This window comes from Saimiri boliviensis, chromosome 11, assembly GCF_048565385.1.
Source record: "Saimiri boliviensis isolate mSaiBol1 chromosome 11, mSaiBol1.pri, whole genome shotgun sequence".
NCBI classification, from domain to species: domain Eukaryota; kingdom Metazoa; phylum Chordata; class Mammalia; order Primates; family Cebidae; genus Saimiri; species Saimiri boliviensis.
Window position 1 is genome coordinate 75,361,962 of NC_133459.1, and position 16,667 is coordinate 75,378,628.

The 16,667-nt window shown below is 45.3% G+C and overlaps 1 protein-coding gene across 2 annotated transcripts in view; it reads left to right on the forward strand.

Moving 5' to 3' along the window:
* AK5 (adenylate kinase 5) overlaps positions 1-16,667 on the forward strand; it is a 309,166-nt gene that overhangs the window by 269,586 nt on the left and 22,913 nt on the right. For both annotated transcript variants that reach the window (XM_074381039.1, XM_003921394.4), the window contains exons 11-13: positions 105-268; positions 3,321-3,437; positions 15,249-15,440. In XM_074381039.1, coding sequence (XP_074237140.1) covers positions 105-268; positions 3,321-3,437; positions 15,249-15,440 — 473 coding nt within the window. The remainder of the gene's footprint in view (positions 1-104; positions 269-3,320; positions 3,438-15,248; positions 15,441-16,667) is intronic.

The window sequence follows — 16,667 nt, forward strand, 5'->3', positions numbered from 1 at the left end:
ATCCTTGGTGGATAGAACACTGAGGCTTGCTCACCATGGTGACTACCATTAAAAATGAGGCACCAGGCTTGGAATGCATGTCTGATATATGACTTCTTTTCAAGGTGGTCCTGGCTCTGGCAAAGGCACACAGTGTGAAAAGCTGGTGGAAAAATACGGATTTACACATCTCTCAACTGGCAAGCTCCTGCGTAAGGAACTGGCATCAGAATCCGAAAGAAGCAAATTGATCAGAGACATTATGGAACGTGGAGACCTGGTGCCCTCAGTAAGCAACAAAAGCTGCCCCACACTACTGCCTTTCCTGTCCGGGGAGATCTTTGGGGTTTTTGTAATGAGTCTGAGCTGCTGGAACTAAACACCCCAAAGAAACAACAGCTGTATTTTATTTCGTCCTTTGTAGCAATCCAGATGCAGGCAGGTCTACAGCAGAGACAGCTTCTGCCCAACCAGGTCTGGCTGGCCCGGGGTCCTTCCATCTTGTTGCTCTGCCAGCCCCTCGAATGTTGGCCTAATTTCACATCTTCCCCCCAGATTCATTCCACTTTAGAATTGGAAAAGCTTCAAAATGGAAGTGAGTATGGTGCAGCAGAGCCTAGAATTAGAAACTCCCAGAAAATATAAAATAATGCTTTGGTCTAGTTCTGAGAGGTATGATGACATTATCTTAAATCTGCTATCTTCTTGTGTGGTTTAAGAACATCCTTTTTTCTATCTTTTTTCTTCTTAAGTCACCATCCATCTCTGAGAAGCTGGATGGCAGGGATATCAAGAAATATTCATCCCTGCCACACTGGGTCCCATGCTAGGCTCTGTAATTAGGGCTGTATGATACAGTCTCTGTTCACAACAAAGCTGTCTGATTCCTCTCTAACCAGCTGCACTCTCTTCCTGCCTGGACACCAGAATGGTCCTCGGGAAGGGAAAACAGACCATTACAATTGCCACCTCGCTGGCCTCCTAGAGCCCACTCTTTTCCCTACAGTCACCTCTCTTCACAGCAGCTGTTACCAAAAAGCAGTCCCGATTCAGACCCCAAGAGAGGGTTCTTGGATCCTGTGCAAGAAAGAACTCAGGGCGAGTTGCAGAGTAAAGAGAGAGCAAGTCTATTAAGAAAGCAGAGGAATAAAAGAATGGCTACTCTAAGGACAGAGCATCCCGAGGGCTGCTGGTTGCCCATTTTTATGGTTATTTCTTGATGATATACTAAACAAGGGGTGGATTATTCATGCCTCCCCAGCGTTGCCATGGCATTTGTAAACTATCATGGCACTGGTGGGAATATAGCAGTGAGGACAACCAGAGGTCACTCTTGTCACCATCTTGGTTTTGGTGAGTTTTAGCCAGTTTCTTTACTGCAACCTGTTTTATCAGCAAGGTCCTTATGACCTGTATCTTGTGTGGACCTTCTATCTCATCCTGTGACTTAAAATGCTTTCACCTGGCTGGGCACAGTGGTTCACACCTATATTCCCAGCACTTTGGGAGGATAAGGCAGGCAAATCAGCTGAGGTCAGGAGTTCGAGACCAGCCTGGCCCACATGGTGAAACCCCGTCTCCACTGAAAATACAAAAAATTAGCTGGGTGTGATGGTGTGTGCCTGTAATCCTAGCTACTCGGGAGGCTGAGGTTGGAGAATCGTTTTAACTCGGGAGGCAGAGGTTGCAGTGAGCCAAAATCGTGCCACTGTACTCCAGCCTAGGCAACAGTGCAAGCCTCTGTCTGAAAAAAAAAACGAAAAAGAAAATGCCTTAACCTTCTGAGAATACAGCCCGGTAGGTCTCAGCCTTATTTTACCCAGCCTTTATTCAAATTGGAGTTGCTCTGGTTCAAACACCTCTGACACAGCCAGAGTGATTTCTTTAAAACATTTATCAGTGTGTTATTCCCTAACTCAAAACCTTCCAGTGGCTGCCCACTGCACTTAGGACGGCATACAGAGTCCTTCCTCGGCTCCGGCCTCCAGCTCCCTCTCCACTGTCATTTCCCACCACTCTCACCTTTCTCACTCCCACAAGTCAGACTGTTCCTGTCTCAGGGCCTTCCCACTTGCTGTGTCTGCAGCCTGAGTGCGCTCCCTTCACACAGTCACACAGTTTGCTCGATTACTTCATCCAGATCTCCACTTCAGTGTTACACTTTTATCAGATGCCTTCCCTGACCACCCTATAGGAAGTAACATCTCGAGCATTCTGTATCTTTTTGTCCTGCTCTAATTTTGTACCTGTCAGTTACCTGCAGCTGACTTTTTATTATGTGTTTATTTGTTCATCTATTGCCTGTCTTCTTCATTAGAATATAAACTTCATGAAGACTTCATTCGCAATTGCCTAGGGATAGATTCTGACCACACTTGCAATGGCCACATTCCCTAAGCCCCTGCCAAAAGCCAGAGAGCCCACAAGCAAGGAATTCGTCCGCTGGCAGCTGATTGCATTTTTCCTCTACCAATTTCCTGACTTTGGTGTATTTCTCTCACTTCATTTTCCATAAGCACTTGTTAAATACAAATTTTCAACAAAGAGAGTTGTGTTGCTTGAAAATGCTGTTTTACATCTACCGAAATTCTTTTAAGTCAGTAGATGTCGAATTTTATAAAATATATACTGGAACAAAATTAACAGTAAAATACCTTTTTTTTTTTTTTTTGAGACAGAGTCTCGCTGATCGCCCAGACTAGGGTGCAGTGGTGTGATCTCGGCTCACTGCAACCTCCACTTCCTGAGTTCAAGTGATTCTCCTGCCTCAGTCTCCGAGTAGCTGGGATTACAGGTGCCCACAATGGCTGGCTAATTTTTGTATTTTTAGTAGAGATGGGGTTTTGCCATGTTGGCCAGGCTAGTCTTGAACTCCTGACCTCAGGTGATCCATCTGACTCAGCCTCTCAAAGTGCCAGGATTACAGGCGTGAGCCACCTCACTCAGCCAGTAAAATACTTTTTATGCCTTGTTTTGTCTAGTTTAAAATTGCCATTATGCCGAATTCATGGAGTGCTACCATATAAAATACAGCTACCTTATCTCGTCTAATCTAAAATGCCAACATTTTAAGACAGATAACCAGTAAGAATATACCAGTAAGAAAAAAAACACTAACAATTAAACCATGATGCAGAACTGATTATAAATACCTGCCAATTTAATAGGTATTAAAATATAGAGTTGGGGGTGGAAGAATGAAATGAAATATGGTCTGTTGCTATCTGCTGCTAACCTTATCAGAAGGTTCCTCTCTCCCTCAGTGAATGACTGCAGGAGACTTGGGGTACTTTAGTGTTCTGTGGAAGAGCTCAGGTCCTGACCACTCTCTCTTTGCTCAGGGCATTGTTCTGGAGCTCCTGAAGGAGGCCATGGCGGCCAGCCTCGGGGACACCAGGGGCTTCCTGATTGACGGCTATCCTCGGGAGGTGAAGCAAGGAGAAGAGTTTGGACGCAGGGTGAGTCGCTGTTATGGCGATCCTTACAGAAGAGAAATAGGGGACATTATTGAGGTTGGGGGAAAATTCAAAGTCTATTTATTTCCCAATTACATTAATGAAAACTTTCCGTTACAAGTGGCAGAAACTTGACTCAAACTAGAAATTTAAAAAGGAGGAGTAGATTTATTGACTTAAGTAACTAAAACACCCAGTAGTGGCTTAGATTTGCTTGACTCCAGATATCCAAACATGTCCATCAATTGTCTGACTCTCTCTCTCTCTCTTTCAAATTCTCTTTCCTTTGTGTTGACCTCATTTTCTTCCTGATCAAGGCTTAAGGCTTACATTCTACCATCTAAGTGACCTCACAGAAGTGTTTCTGTTTCCCTGTGGGTCCAGCAAAAGACCCAGAGTTGTGTTTTCTTATCCTGGATTTGGTCACAGCTCCGTCCTCACTGAACCAATCACTGTGGCCAAGAGGGAAGGGGAGGGAATATGCTGGCTGGCCCACCTTGGAGGACCAGGGAAGGATGGGAAAAGAGGAGGGAGCACAGATACTGCACCTGAACCACACAGGAAAGGAAAATTACCTCCAGGAAAAGTAGGGCTGCCCTTACAAAAAGGAGGAGGAATGGGTGCTGGACAGGCAGAATCAGAACCCCACACCACCCTCCCACTATCCTCTCACCATCCCATCTCCCAGCCCACCCTCTCCTAGTGAGGACGGTGGGTCAGGGCCACTCACAGGGGAGCAGCAGTAAGTAAAAACCATTGTGGCTTCCATGAATTGAACCCACTCTGGGCCAGATCCTGTGCCCACACTTTATAGAGAGTACCTGTAATTTTACAAGTCCAGGCAAGAAGGGTACAACTGGCCCCATTTGTTAAACAAAGGCTGACTTTGAGAACCTACAAGAAATTCATACTTATAGAGATATTCCTTTAGACTAGTTTTGAAACCTTTTTCATACACATTTTTTATTTGATTTTTTAAAATAACATTTTAGATAGATAGGGGAAGCATTGTCTTCATGTTAAAGGTGATGAATGAAGCCCAGAGAGGGTTGATGACTTGCCCATGGCCACACAGTTGGGATAACTTACTGACAAGTGTCAACTGCTGGCAGGACTAAGATTTTGTGGGGCCCATTGCCATCCACCTCTAGTAACATTTATTGAGGTGAATTATACTTGAGTGTCTCCGGGGGTTTACTTTGACCTCCTTCTGAGCCTGTGTCATGTATCTTCCTTAGACAGTATCGAAATACTTACAGGTCAATTGCTCATCTTCCCCTATACTTCCTTCATGAAACCAGAGTCAAAGAAAATATTTCTAGGTCTGGTTGGCATGAGTGGACCCTGGACCCACTCTGGCTGTCCCTCGGCTCCAGAGCTTCCATCAGCAAGGTGGGGGTAGGCAGGGAGAGGTGGATTTGTGAAGCAGAGTCCCATGACCCGGGAAGTTTCAGGCAGTTCTTAATGGGGGACAGGCACATGCCCAAATTCTAATGAGCTTTTTCCCATGAACAAACCACTTCAAGAACACAAATCTCAATAGAAATCAACTAGTTTTTTACAAAATGGAATTGAGAGCATTGTTCTACTTTTTAAATAGTTGTGGTAAAATAGACATAACAAAATTTATCATCTTAACCATTTTTAAGTGTACAGTTAAATGATGTTGAGTACGTTCATATTGTTGTGAAGCCATCACCACCATCCATCTTGAGAATTCTTTTTATCTTGCTAAACTGAAACTCTACCCTTTATTTATTTACTTATTATTTTATTTATTTTTATTTTGGGAGACAAGGTTTTGCCCTATTGCCCTGGCTAGAGTGTAGTGGTGCAATCGTCGCTCACTGCAGCCTTGACCTCACAGGCTCAAGCAATCCTCCCACCTCAGCCTCCTGAGTAGCTGGGACTACAAGTGTACACCACCACACCCAGCTAAATTTTTTTATTTTTTGTAGACATGGGGGTCTCACTCTGTTGCCAGGGCTGGACTTGAACTCCTGGGCTCAGGTGATCCTCTCACCTCAGCCTCCCAAAGTTCTGGGATTACAGGTGCGAGCCACCACAACTGCCTGAAACTCTCCTCTCTTCCCTCCTTTCCCCAGCTCCAGAGAGCCACCGTTTTTCTTTCTGTCTCTGTTAATTTCACTATTCTATGTACCTTTTATTTCACTTAACAAAATGTCCTCAAGCTTCATTCATGTGATAGCATGTGTCAGAAATTCCTTTTGTTTCCAGGTCAAATAACATTCCATTGTATGTGTATGCCACATTATTTTTATTCATTCACCTATGGATCGAGACTGGGGTTGCTTTCACTTTCCGGCTATTGTGAATAATGTTGCCATGACTATGGGTGTACAGTATCTGTTCAAGTTCCTGCTTTGGGCATATACTCAAAAGTAGAATTGCTAGATCATATGGTAGTTCTATTTTTAATTTTTTGAGGAGCCACCATGCTACTCATATACATACCTACTGTCAGACATAGTGGCCACACCATTTTACATTTCTACCGACGATGAATTGAGGGTTTGAATTTCTTCTTACCAACACTTGTTATTTTATGGGGGTTTTTGATAGTAGCCATCCTAATGGGTGTGAGGTGGTATCTTCTTGTGGTTTTGATTAGCAGTTCTCTACTGATTAGTGGCAATGAACATCTTTTCATATGCTTTTTTGCCAGTTACGTATCTTCTGTGGAGAAGTGTCTATTTGAGTCCTTTACCCGTTTTTAAATAGAGTTGTTTTCTTTTTATTGTCCAGTTGTAGGAGTTCTGTATATATTTTGGATAGTAACTCCTTATCAGATACATGACTTGCAGATATTTTCTTTCATTTGCTAGGTTGTCTTTTCACTCTTTTGACTGTGTCCTTTGATGCACAAAGCTTTTCATTTTGGTGTCGTCCAGTTTATCTGTTTTTACTTCTGTTGCCTGTGCTCTTTGTCCTGTACAAGACGTTATTTCCTAATCCAATGTCACAAAGCCTTCCCCCTGTATTTTCTTCTAAAAGTTTTGTAGTTTTAGCTCTAAGGCATTTTGATCCATTTTGTTTGTTTGTTTGTGACAGTCTCACTCTGTTACCCAGGCTGCAGTGCAGGGGTGCGATCTCGGTTCACTGCAACTTCTACCTCCCAGGTTCAAGCAATTCTCATGCCTCAGCCTCCTGAATAGTTGGGACTACAAGTGCATGCCACCACACCTGGCTAATTTTTTTTTTTTTTTTGTACTTTTAGTAGAGACTGGGTTTCACCATGTTGGCCAGGGTTGTGTTGAACTCCTGGCCTCATGTGATCCGCCCCCCTTGGCCTCCCAAAGTGCTGGGATTACAGGCATGAGCTACCACACCTAGCCTTAATCCATTTTGAGATAATTTTTTGTACATGGTGTCAGATAAGTGTCAGATTTCATTCTTTTGCATATGGATATCTAGTTTTCCCAGTGCCATTTGTTGAAAGACTATTTTCCCCCCAACAAAATGATCTCGACATCTATGTTAGTCCATTTGCATTGCTATGAGGAATACCTGAGACTGGGTACTTAATAAAGAAAAGAGATAATTTTGGCTCATCGTTCTGCAGCCTGTACAGGAAGCATGCCATTGGCATCTGCTCCTGGTAAGGCCTCAGGAAGCTTCCACTCACAGTGGAAGGTGAAGGAGAAGCCAGTGCATCACATGTTGAGAGAGAGACACCTGAGGCCCTAACTCTGTTATATAATCACATCTTCCGTGAACTCACAGATTGATAACTCAGTCATTACCATGAGGACAGCACAAAGCCGTTCACAAGCGACCTGCCCCCATGACCCAAACATCTTCAACTGGCCCCACCTCCAACATTGGAAGTCACATTTCAACATGAGATTTGGAGGGGACAAATTCCAGACCATGTTAGCATCCTTGTGAAAAATCATTTGACCATATTTATGTGAGGGTTTATTTCTGGGCTGTCTATTCTGTTGGTCTGTATATCTGTCTTTATGTCTGTACACATTCTTTTGATTACTGTAGCTTAGTAATAAGTTTTGAAATCAGAAAATGTGAGACCTCTGACTTCGCTGTTCTTTTTGATGACTGTTTTGGCAATTCAGGGCCTCTTTAGATTCTATATGGTTTTAGAATGGTATTTCTATTTCTGCCCCCCTCCCCCAAAAAAAACCATATTGGAATTTTGATAGGAATTACATTAAATCTTAGATTATTTTGGGTAATAGCATCTTAGCAACATTAAACCTTCCATGAATTGTTTTAGATTTTGTTTATTCTAATCCTCTAGCCAACGTCTAAGCTGTGGATAAGTCCCTGGGGATACATTCTGAGTAACTGAGGAATGGGAATATTTTTCTTACACCACCTCAGAATCAAGGCCTGTGCAGGGCTGGGGAGTTAGAATGGGTACAGAGAGAGGAAGGTGTGGTCCAGCCATTGAGAAGCTTCCTGTCTAGGAGGACTGGCAGTTGTGTAAGCATGCCACTAAAATACAATTGCAGATGTGTAATAACTGCCTCCAGGGTCAACAGCTGTTTACTGAGGTTCAGGCTTTTCACACTTACATTGCCCTTGAACTTAAGGTCAGAAGAGCTCTGAGAGAGCCTCACATGAAAGTCATCCACATGGTGACTAGACAGTTTCACCCACTGCTAAAATTCATGATGCTATTTGAAACAACACACAGGTGACCCATTTCATTACTGAACATACCCTTAAGCGACATCTTCAAAGATAGTTTCTTACATACTGCTAGGAGGAACTTACAGAGACGAAGAGTGATATTGATTTGTCCCTGGGTACAGTAACTTTAGAAGATTCTAGTATCAATTAAGCAGATGGGTGAGAGAACACATCCAGCCCTCCAGGATGAGCACCTGCTTTAAATCTGACCAGATGGCTGGGCACAGTGGCTTATGCCTGTAATCCCAGCACTTTGGAAGGCCAAGGCAGGCAGATCACCTGAGGTCAGGAGTTTGAGACTAGCCAGACCAAAATGGTGAAACCCTGTTTCTACTAAAAATAAAAAATGAGCTGGGCATGGTGGCACATGCCTGTAATCCCAGCCACTTAGGAGGCTGAGCCAGTAGAATTACTTGAACCCAGGTGGCTGAGGTTGCAGTGAGCTGAGATTGTACCACTGTACTCCAGCCTGGGCAAGACAGTGAGACTCCATCTCAAAACAAAAACAAAAAAACCTGACCAGATGAACAAAGATTCTACAAAGACAGAATGAGTTACTGTTGACTCATTAATGCCCTGCAGGGCTGTTTATTTGTAGCTCCCCTCCGAATTACAGGCAAGAAATTTATCTGAAATTTGACAAAGACAAATGCAGACATCTGATTTTCCGAGGTTCAGAGTAATCAGCTTGGTTGAAAGCATAGTGTTTCCCATATGTGCATCAGGCCTGCAACTATGTTTGAAATCCACTCAAGCCTGGGAGAGGTTTTAACCAGCCCACAGAAATCTCACCAGCCTTTCCATGTCACCGAGATTGACATACCCGATGCATTGGACCATCTGTTGCCTTTAAAATTTCAGTTAGTTAGGCTGACACTTTTGCATACCTGTAACTGAGTTCTCTAAGATGCAAGGTCCTTTGAGGATCCTTGGCCACACATATGACATCGCTAAAAGTCAAATGCAACTAATGTCCACAGCTTAAGGGTAAGTCTATTTGCGGTTTCTTTTACCTTCCTATATTCTGTTCCTCAGACTGGTTTTGTCCCTGTTGAATGACAACCTATGCCTTCAGTCTGCAGCATGATTTACTGGGGGAGGGAAGGCTGTGTGTATGTCTGTGTGTGCATGTATGCTGTAAGCATGTAGATGTGTGTAACAGGGCAGAAGGAATGTGAGGGAGGAGTCAGGATTTCTGGTTAGAAATCAGAAATTTCTAATTTCCACTCCAGCTGAGAGGTTAGAGTAACTCTGGTGTGAACAGGCCTGTATTTGGAGCCTGGCTTTGGAACTCACTGGGTGGTAGGCAAGTCAGCTAACTTTATAGATCTCCATCTCCTCTTCTGTAAAATGTTGGTTGGAAATACCTACTGCAGTGATTGTTGGGAAGATCGGATGGGATCCTTGAGAAGTGCCTTTACTCATTTCTAAGCCTACATATGGTGTTCAATGTATCATTACAGTTTTTTTAATAATATGTATTTTTTCTGACTATAGAAATAAAAATTGGCCGAGCGTGGTGGCTCACGCCTGTAATCCCAGCACTTTGAGAGGCCGAGGCAGGTGGATCACGAGGTCAGGAGTTCAAGACCAGCCTGGCCAATATGGTGAAACCCTGTCTCTACTAAAAATACAAAAATTAGCCGGGTGTGGTGGCGCGTGCTTGTAGTCCCAGCTGCTTGGGAGGCTGAGACAGGAGAATCACTTGAACCCAGGAGGCGGAGGTTGTAGTGAGCTGAGATCACACCACTGAACTCCAGCCTGGGCGACAGAGCGAGACTCCATCTCAAAATAAAAAAAGAAATAAAAATTATATAATATGAAACAATATACAAAACAAAGAATAACCACCCAGTGATAATACCTGTTAACATTTGATGGACATTCTCCCCATCTTTGTTCTGCTCATTTTTGCATAGTTAAAATCATATAGAATATAGGAACAATAACTATGTTTTGAATACTTACAATGTGCCAGGAACTGAACTCGATGCTTTACAAATGTGTTTTGATTAACTTTTACAGTCCTACTTAATAGGTGTTACTACCCCCATTTTATAGATTCTTACCATCTCGAGAAGGGCTCTGTGCTTAGCCTGACTCCAAATCAAAATGCTTTCCTATATTAAGCCAACCTCATACTCAACACCAGCCAATTTAAACACATATTAACAGAAGTAGAATGCATGTGTTTGCTCTTGGCTTTTCCCTCCCAAAAGACACTTAGCTGAAATTCTGCCTTTAGCCAGGATATGCACATAACTCTCTAGGATGTGTGAATGATGGCTTCACAGGGATACCTCTGCCTCATGACTCTCAACTACCTCCTGACACTTCATCAACAGAACCGGTGTTTCTAAATATATTCTAATCTTCAGAATGAGCTCTTAACACACGTATATGTGTGCGCACATATAGTTTGCACACAAAGTTTGAGTCTGACCAAGGGAATGGCCAGTCGGTGTGTTCTAGTTGTTTAGAATTGTGGGAAGCCCTGGAGGCCACATAGGATTTTCCACTGAAGATTTTTCTCCTCTTCTGATTTCTGGTTCACTGCAGAACTTAGAGCTGCATAATGGTGGCATTAGGGGAGAAGGCATACATCAATTGAGCAGTATTATTATCATTAGGGTTGTGTGTTCAGGAATGCTGGCATGACCCAGATATTCCTTCTGTAGTGAGGTTCCTTCCCCCACGGGGACACACCTCAAGGTGAGAACAAATGAGAAGCAAGCACGCCACTTTCTTCTCAGCCAGGGCCCTTTCCTGCCAGTGCAGGGAGACTGGTAGACACGCAGGAGTGTATGACTTAAAACACAAGTCTGTGTGAGACCGCTGACTCTTTCTAGACCTAAACCTGACCAACAGGAGACTTCACAGGTCAAAGGATGACAGTGTGGCCACGCCCACCTAAAATAACATTAGCTCAGGTTTATGTAGTGTTTGAAGTGGGTCAGGGACTTCACATGCACCAACTCATTCAACCTTCACAGTAGTCCAGTGAGTCAAACACTCTCATTATCCTCGTTTTTGAATGAGGAAACTAAGGCACACATCAAGAATTAGATGTTATTCTCAACAAAGAGAGTTCCTGGTTGGCATGGAGAGCTCCTCCTGCCCACTGGTAAACGTGGCCTAACCCCCATTCTGACTTAATCAGAAGAACACTCGGGTGGGGGTGGAGTCAGAGGGCAGGAGGGCAAACTTCTCCTCCTCCTCCGCTTGCTGGAATGACCAAGGCACAACCACGATCATAGTCCATGATGCTGATATCCTCAGGCTGGTGGGCTTCTCTCATGCCCGGAGGGGTGCAAGGATGAGTGTGGTCCCACTAGATCCCAAGAGGCAGCAGAGGCCACTTCTGAAAAATAAAATAAGTGAGTGGGTACCCCATTCCAGTTGCTCCCTTTCCCGCAGCAGGGCTCCATTTGGCCCACCCAGCTTCTTACCCAAGCCGCATTCTGAAGGCACTGGCTCCCTCCCTCGGGGTGAGGTCACCAGGCTTTGGGGTTACATGCAGCTGCTTCAGGCCTGTCACTCACTAGTCTCTAGTGACCTTGGGAAGGTTAACTTCTGAGGGCCTCCATTTCCTCATTCTTAAAGTGTGGATAATCATACTTCCTGGCAAGGGTGCCAGAGGCTTAAGGGATGGCTGTCTGTAAAGCCCTTAGCACAGTGAAGCTTAGTCAGCTGCTGAAATGTTGCTGATGGCATCTCAGCAGCCTTTCCAGGGGTACTTGTGCTCTAACTAAGGTTCCCTGAACACCAAAGGCCATTGGAAAATCCAATGATGCTGATGGCAGATCTCCAGGGTGCCAGAGGAGTGATGTTGAGGGCAGGACAATATCCCCAGATCTCTGATTCATTCAGCCAAGGGCAGAGTTCTCTGTTCACCTGCTCACTTGATGTTAAAGACCAACCACAGTCTGGTGAAAACAGGGCAGAGCTGGGAGCCAGGCAGCTACTCCAGGGGACTTTCTAATGATACATAGCAAAGCATTTTGAAAAGAATTAAATGGTATCTCATTTAAACATTTCAAAAAATTTTAGGTACTAAAAACAGATGGTTCAGGTCACTTCCAAATAGAATAGCTGCTCAGTAGCATTTTATGTAGGAAGAGAGTGCTGATTGCAGGAGAGAGAGGTTAGGTCAAACCCCCTAGTTTTGGCACAAGAAAATGACGTGGCAGAGTAGCTTCTCAAACTGATATGTGTAGACTCACCTAGGGATCTCGTTAAGATGTAGACTCTGGGCTGGGTGCAGTGGCTCTCCCTGTAGTCTCATTACTTTGGGAGGATGAGGCAGGCAGATCACTTGAGGTTAGTAGTGCAAGACCAGCCTGGACATTATGGTGAAACCCCATCTCTACTAAAAATACAAAAATTAGCTGGGTGTGGTGGCACACACCTGTAATCCCAGCTAGTTGGGAGGCTAAGACAGGAGGATCACTTGAACCCTGGAGGCAGAGGTTGCAGTGATCACACCACTGCAGTCCAGCTGAAAGAGCAAGAGACTCACACACACACACACACACACACACACACACAATGCAGATTCTGCTTCAGCAGGTCACGTGTTGTGCCTGAGATTCTGCATTTCTAACAGGCTTCCAAATGACATGCTGCTGGTCCACGAGCCACACTTTGGGAATCAGTGTGGAAGAAGCAGCTACCTCTCTGCCCCTTGCATATTTTGGTCTAACAGGTCATTTGCTGCCGACTCCTGCTCAGTGACACATAATCTCTGTTTGTACCTGTGTCCCTGAATCCCTGAATTATCTTTACTGTATTATCACGAGTAGCCTGAAAATGACCCCACGACTGGAGAAATCACCTGGCTGCCTCCTGCAGCCCTAACCCGAAGTTGTTTCAAGGGAGAACATTCCGCCGCCTCCCAAGCTCGCCCTCTGCTGGTGAACAAGGGTCATTTTCTCCTAAACCCTCACCCAACCTTCCTTGCTGCACAAATGCTTTTTTTTTTTTTTTCTTACATGTAATACAGACAGAAAGTCTCATGACCTGTTCCAGAGGTTTATTGCACTGTTGTAGATTTTGGAGAATGCTTCCACTCTGTTCCTTAAAGTCCACCCCTCAGAGGAGTTAGATAAATGTTCAACCAACATTGTCTGGCAACTCAACGATGCTGTGAGTTTTCTGTGCCGCCTAAGCATCCTCTTCTTGACTGAACTTTGTTCTCCTCTCACCTCACACACTTTCTACAGTGGTGGCAAGCCTTCATCTACTCACAGCTTGAATGCCGCAGGGTCGTGGGGAGTAATGGTTTCCTTTGATCCAGGGTTGGAGGAGGAGGCAAAGTAAGCATGTCCCAGAGACAACATGTAAGAGAAGGATAGGGAGATGGGGAGACTCCTACCAGCATCATTCATTCATGAAAACATTTCTTCACCACCTACAGTGTGCGAGACTTGGGACTGGGAGCGGAGAATTCTTAATCCCTGCACACGGGGAACCTAACCCTCATAGAGGAAATGAGCGTGATAGTGAATAGTTAGTGAATGTTGCCGTATGCCAAGGAGCATACATACATTACTTATTTAATTTTATTTCATCCTCACAGCAATCCTGTGACCATCCTCATTGTATGAATGAGAAAACTGAGAGGCAGAGCAGCTAAGTCAGGCTTCTAGTTAATGAGGAAGTCAGTTTAAAAGAACAAGATTGAAGCCTGGCACAGTGACATGCGTATGTAGTTCCAGCTGCTCCGGAGGCTGAGGCAAGAGGATCACTTGAGTCCAGGAGTTCAAGACCGTAGTGCACTATAATTATGCCTGTGAGTAGCCATTGCACTCCAGCCTGGGCATCAGAGTGAGATCTCACCTCTTAAAAAAATAAAATAGGCTAGGTGCAGTGGCTCACACCTGTAATCCTAGCACTCTGGGAGGCCGAGGCAGGTGGATCACGAAGTCAAGAGATCGAGACCATCCTGGCTAACATGGTGAAACCCTGTCTCTACTAAAAATACAAAGATTAGCTGAGTGTGGTGGCGGGTGCCTGTAGTCCCGACTACTCAGGAGGCTGAGGCAAGAGAATGGCTTAAACCCAGGAGGCGGAGGTTGCAGTGAGCTGAGATCCTGCCACTGCACTCCCGCCTGACAACAGAGCAAGGCTCCATCTCAAAAAAATAATAATAAAATAAAAACTGTAAAGAACAATTTGCTGTTATCTCTCATGGTTCTGGAGGTTGAGGGACTCAGCAGGCTGGTTCTCACTTGGGGTTCCTTATGCAATTGCAGTCAGACAGTGGCTGGGGATGAGATGCATGTCTGGAGCCAGGGCTGGGATGTCTGAAACAGCTGGGGGCTGGTCGGGCATCTCTGTCCACATGACCCCTCCACGTGGCTAAGTTGGGCTTCCTTGGAGCCTGGCAGTCTCAGGATAGTCGGACATCTTAGATGGCAGCTGACTCCGCACTACAGCAAGTGGTCCACAAAACCAGACAGAAACTGCAAAATTTCTTGAAACCTAGACTCTAAAAGCATGGAGCACCATTTCCATTACGGTCTGTTGGTCAAAACAGTTATAGGTCAGATTCCAGGTGTTTCTGTGTCTTGGTGGGAGAGTAGCTGACAAGTAAAGCAAGGTAACGAACTGATGAAGCCCATCTTGGAGACAAGTCAAGATACCAGGGTTTGACCTAGGCAGCCTGACTCAGCCTGTGCGCTCAACCTTTATGCTCCACTCAGCTGACAGTACCGGCACAGCCACAGTGCGCCAGTGGTGGCTGGTATAAGAGATCCTGGTGGCTTGAAGGAGAAGTGATTAGCTCTGCCTCAGGTGGTCAGGGAAGGCTTCACACTGAAGGAAACACCCCCTCGCACACGCATACTCCTTTCTGCTCAGTGCAGAAGACAGACAGCGCTGCAGTGGGGGGCACAGACGCCCCTGCATGACTTGAGGGGACCTAAACGCTGAGGGCAAGAGACAGCCCTGAGGCAGCATGTGGAAAGGAGCTGACCTGGAGGGGGTCCATGGAGTCCAGGCCCCCTGAACCACAGTGTAATGCTGGGGCCTTGAGGGGAACCAGAAAGCCAAGAAAGGAAAAACCAGAGGCCCTGGGCCTTTCCACAATGTGGGCAGGGTGAGCTTTCTGACTGTGTCATGCTCTACTCCCACCCCCAGATTGGAGACCCACACTTGGTGATCTGCATGGACTGCTCGGCAGACACCATGACCAACCGCCTTCTCCAAAAGAGCCAGAGCAGCCCGCACGCGGACGACACCACCAAGACCATCGCCAAGCGCCTGGAAGCCTACTACCGAGCGTCCATCCCCGTGATCGCCTACTACGAGACAAAAACACAGCTACACAAGGCGAGTCGCTTCCCTTTCCCACTCTGAAAGGGGCCAGTTATCTTTTTCTTTTTTTCAAGGAAAAAGAAAAAGTTGAGAACATTTTAGTTAACGGATCTGAGAATTAGAACTCTGCGCAGCTGTCGCACGGGGGCCTAAAGGCCCAGCGCAGTGGCTCCCGCCTGGAACCCCAACCCTTTGAACCCGGGAGTTCAAGGCCAGCCTAAGCAATATAATGAGACCCTGTCTCTACAAAACATTAGCTGGGCGTGGTGGCACATGCCTATAATCCCAGCTACTCAAGAGGCCGAGGTGGGAGGACTGCTCGAGCCCCAGAGGTGGAGGCTGTAGTGAGCTGAGACTGTGCCACTGCACTCCAGCATGGGCAACAGAGCAAGACCCTGTCTCAAAGAAAAAACAAGAAGAACTTGGACCAAAATATGAATCCCTTACTCTTCACTTTTATCTTAATAAAAATTAAATATCTGTCATCATATAGACCATAAAATGTTGGTCATATAATTTTCACAGATGCCTTTATAGTTGCTGAAAACAACTCTTTTTTCCCAAAAAAAGAAAGAGAGGAAGGGAGAAGGCAGGGAGGAAGGAGGCGTGGATGAGACATAGGTTCTGCCACTGACTCTGGACTATGAGATTATTCACTAGAACTAAAAGTCGGTGACTTCGAATTTCTAGAATTTTACGTCATTCACAATTGGCACTTGGCCCCTCTGCCTCAATTTCTTGTGATAACTAATATTTTTAGAAGGAGCTGCATATGGGGCCAGGAAAGCAGGTCATTAAGTAAAGCAATGAGAATAGTGTGAGGAAATGAGTATATCAATTTAGTGATCGTGAGCTCTCTGCTGAGTCACTGTCAATTTCATGAATTTGGGAAAAGTGCCCAGTCCTCATCCTCCCACTCGTCTCGTAACTATGTATCAGGCACTTGTAGTCCATCAATTGCACTAGTGGTTTGGATGCACATATAAATAAGATTCTTGAGTCCTTGCAGAGCATAGGGTTTCAGTAGGAGAGAGAGACAAATGTGTGATCACACAACAGGATCAGAGCAAACAGGGTATGTGACGAGGGCCCTTTCCTCCAGTGAAAGGGGAAGGAAAGGATCCAGGAAGGTGGCATCAGGAGGACTCAGCTGAGTGTCTGAGGTGGGGGTGCACGCCATACCAGAGAAGCCTCAAGTGTTGAAGATCGGGAAAACCACGTAACTCCACGTGGCTGTGACAT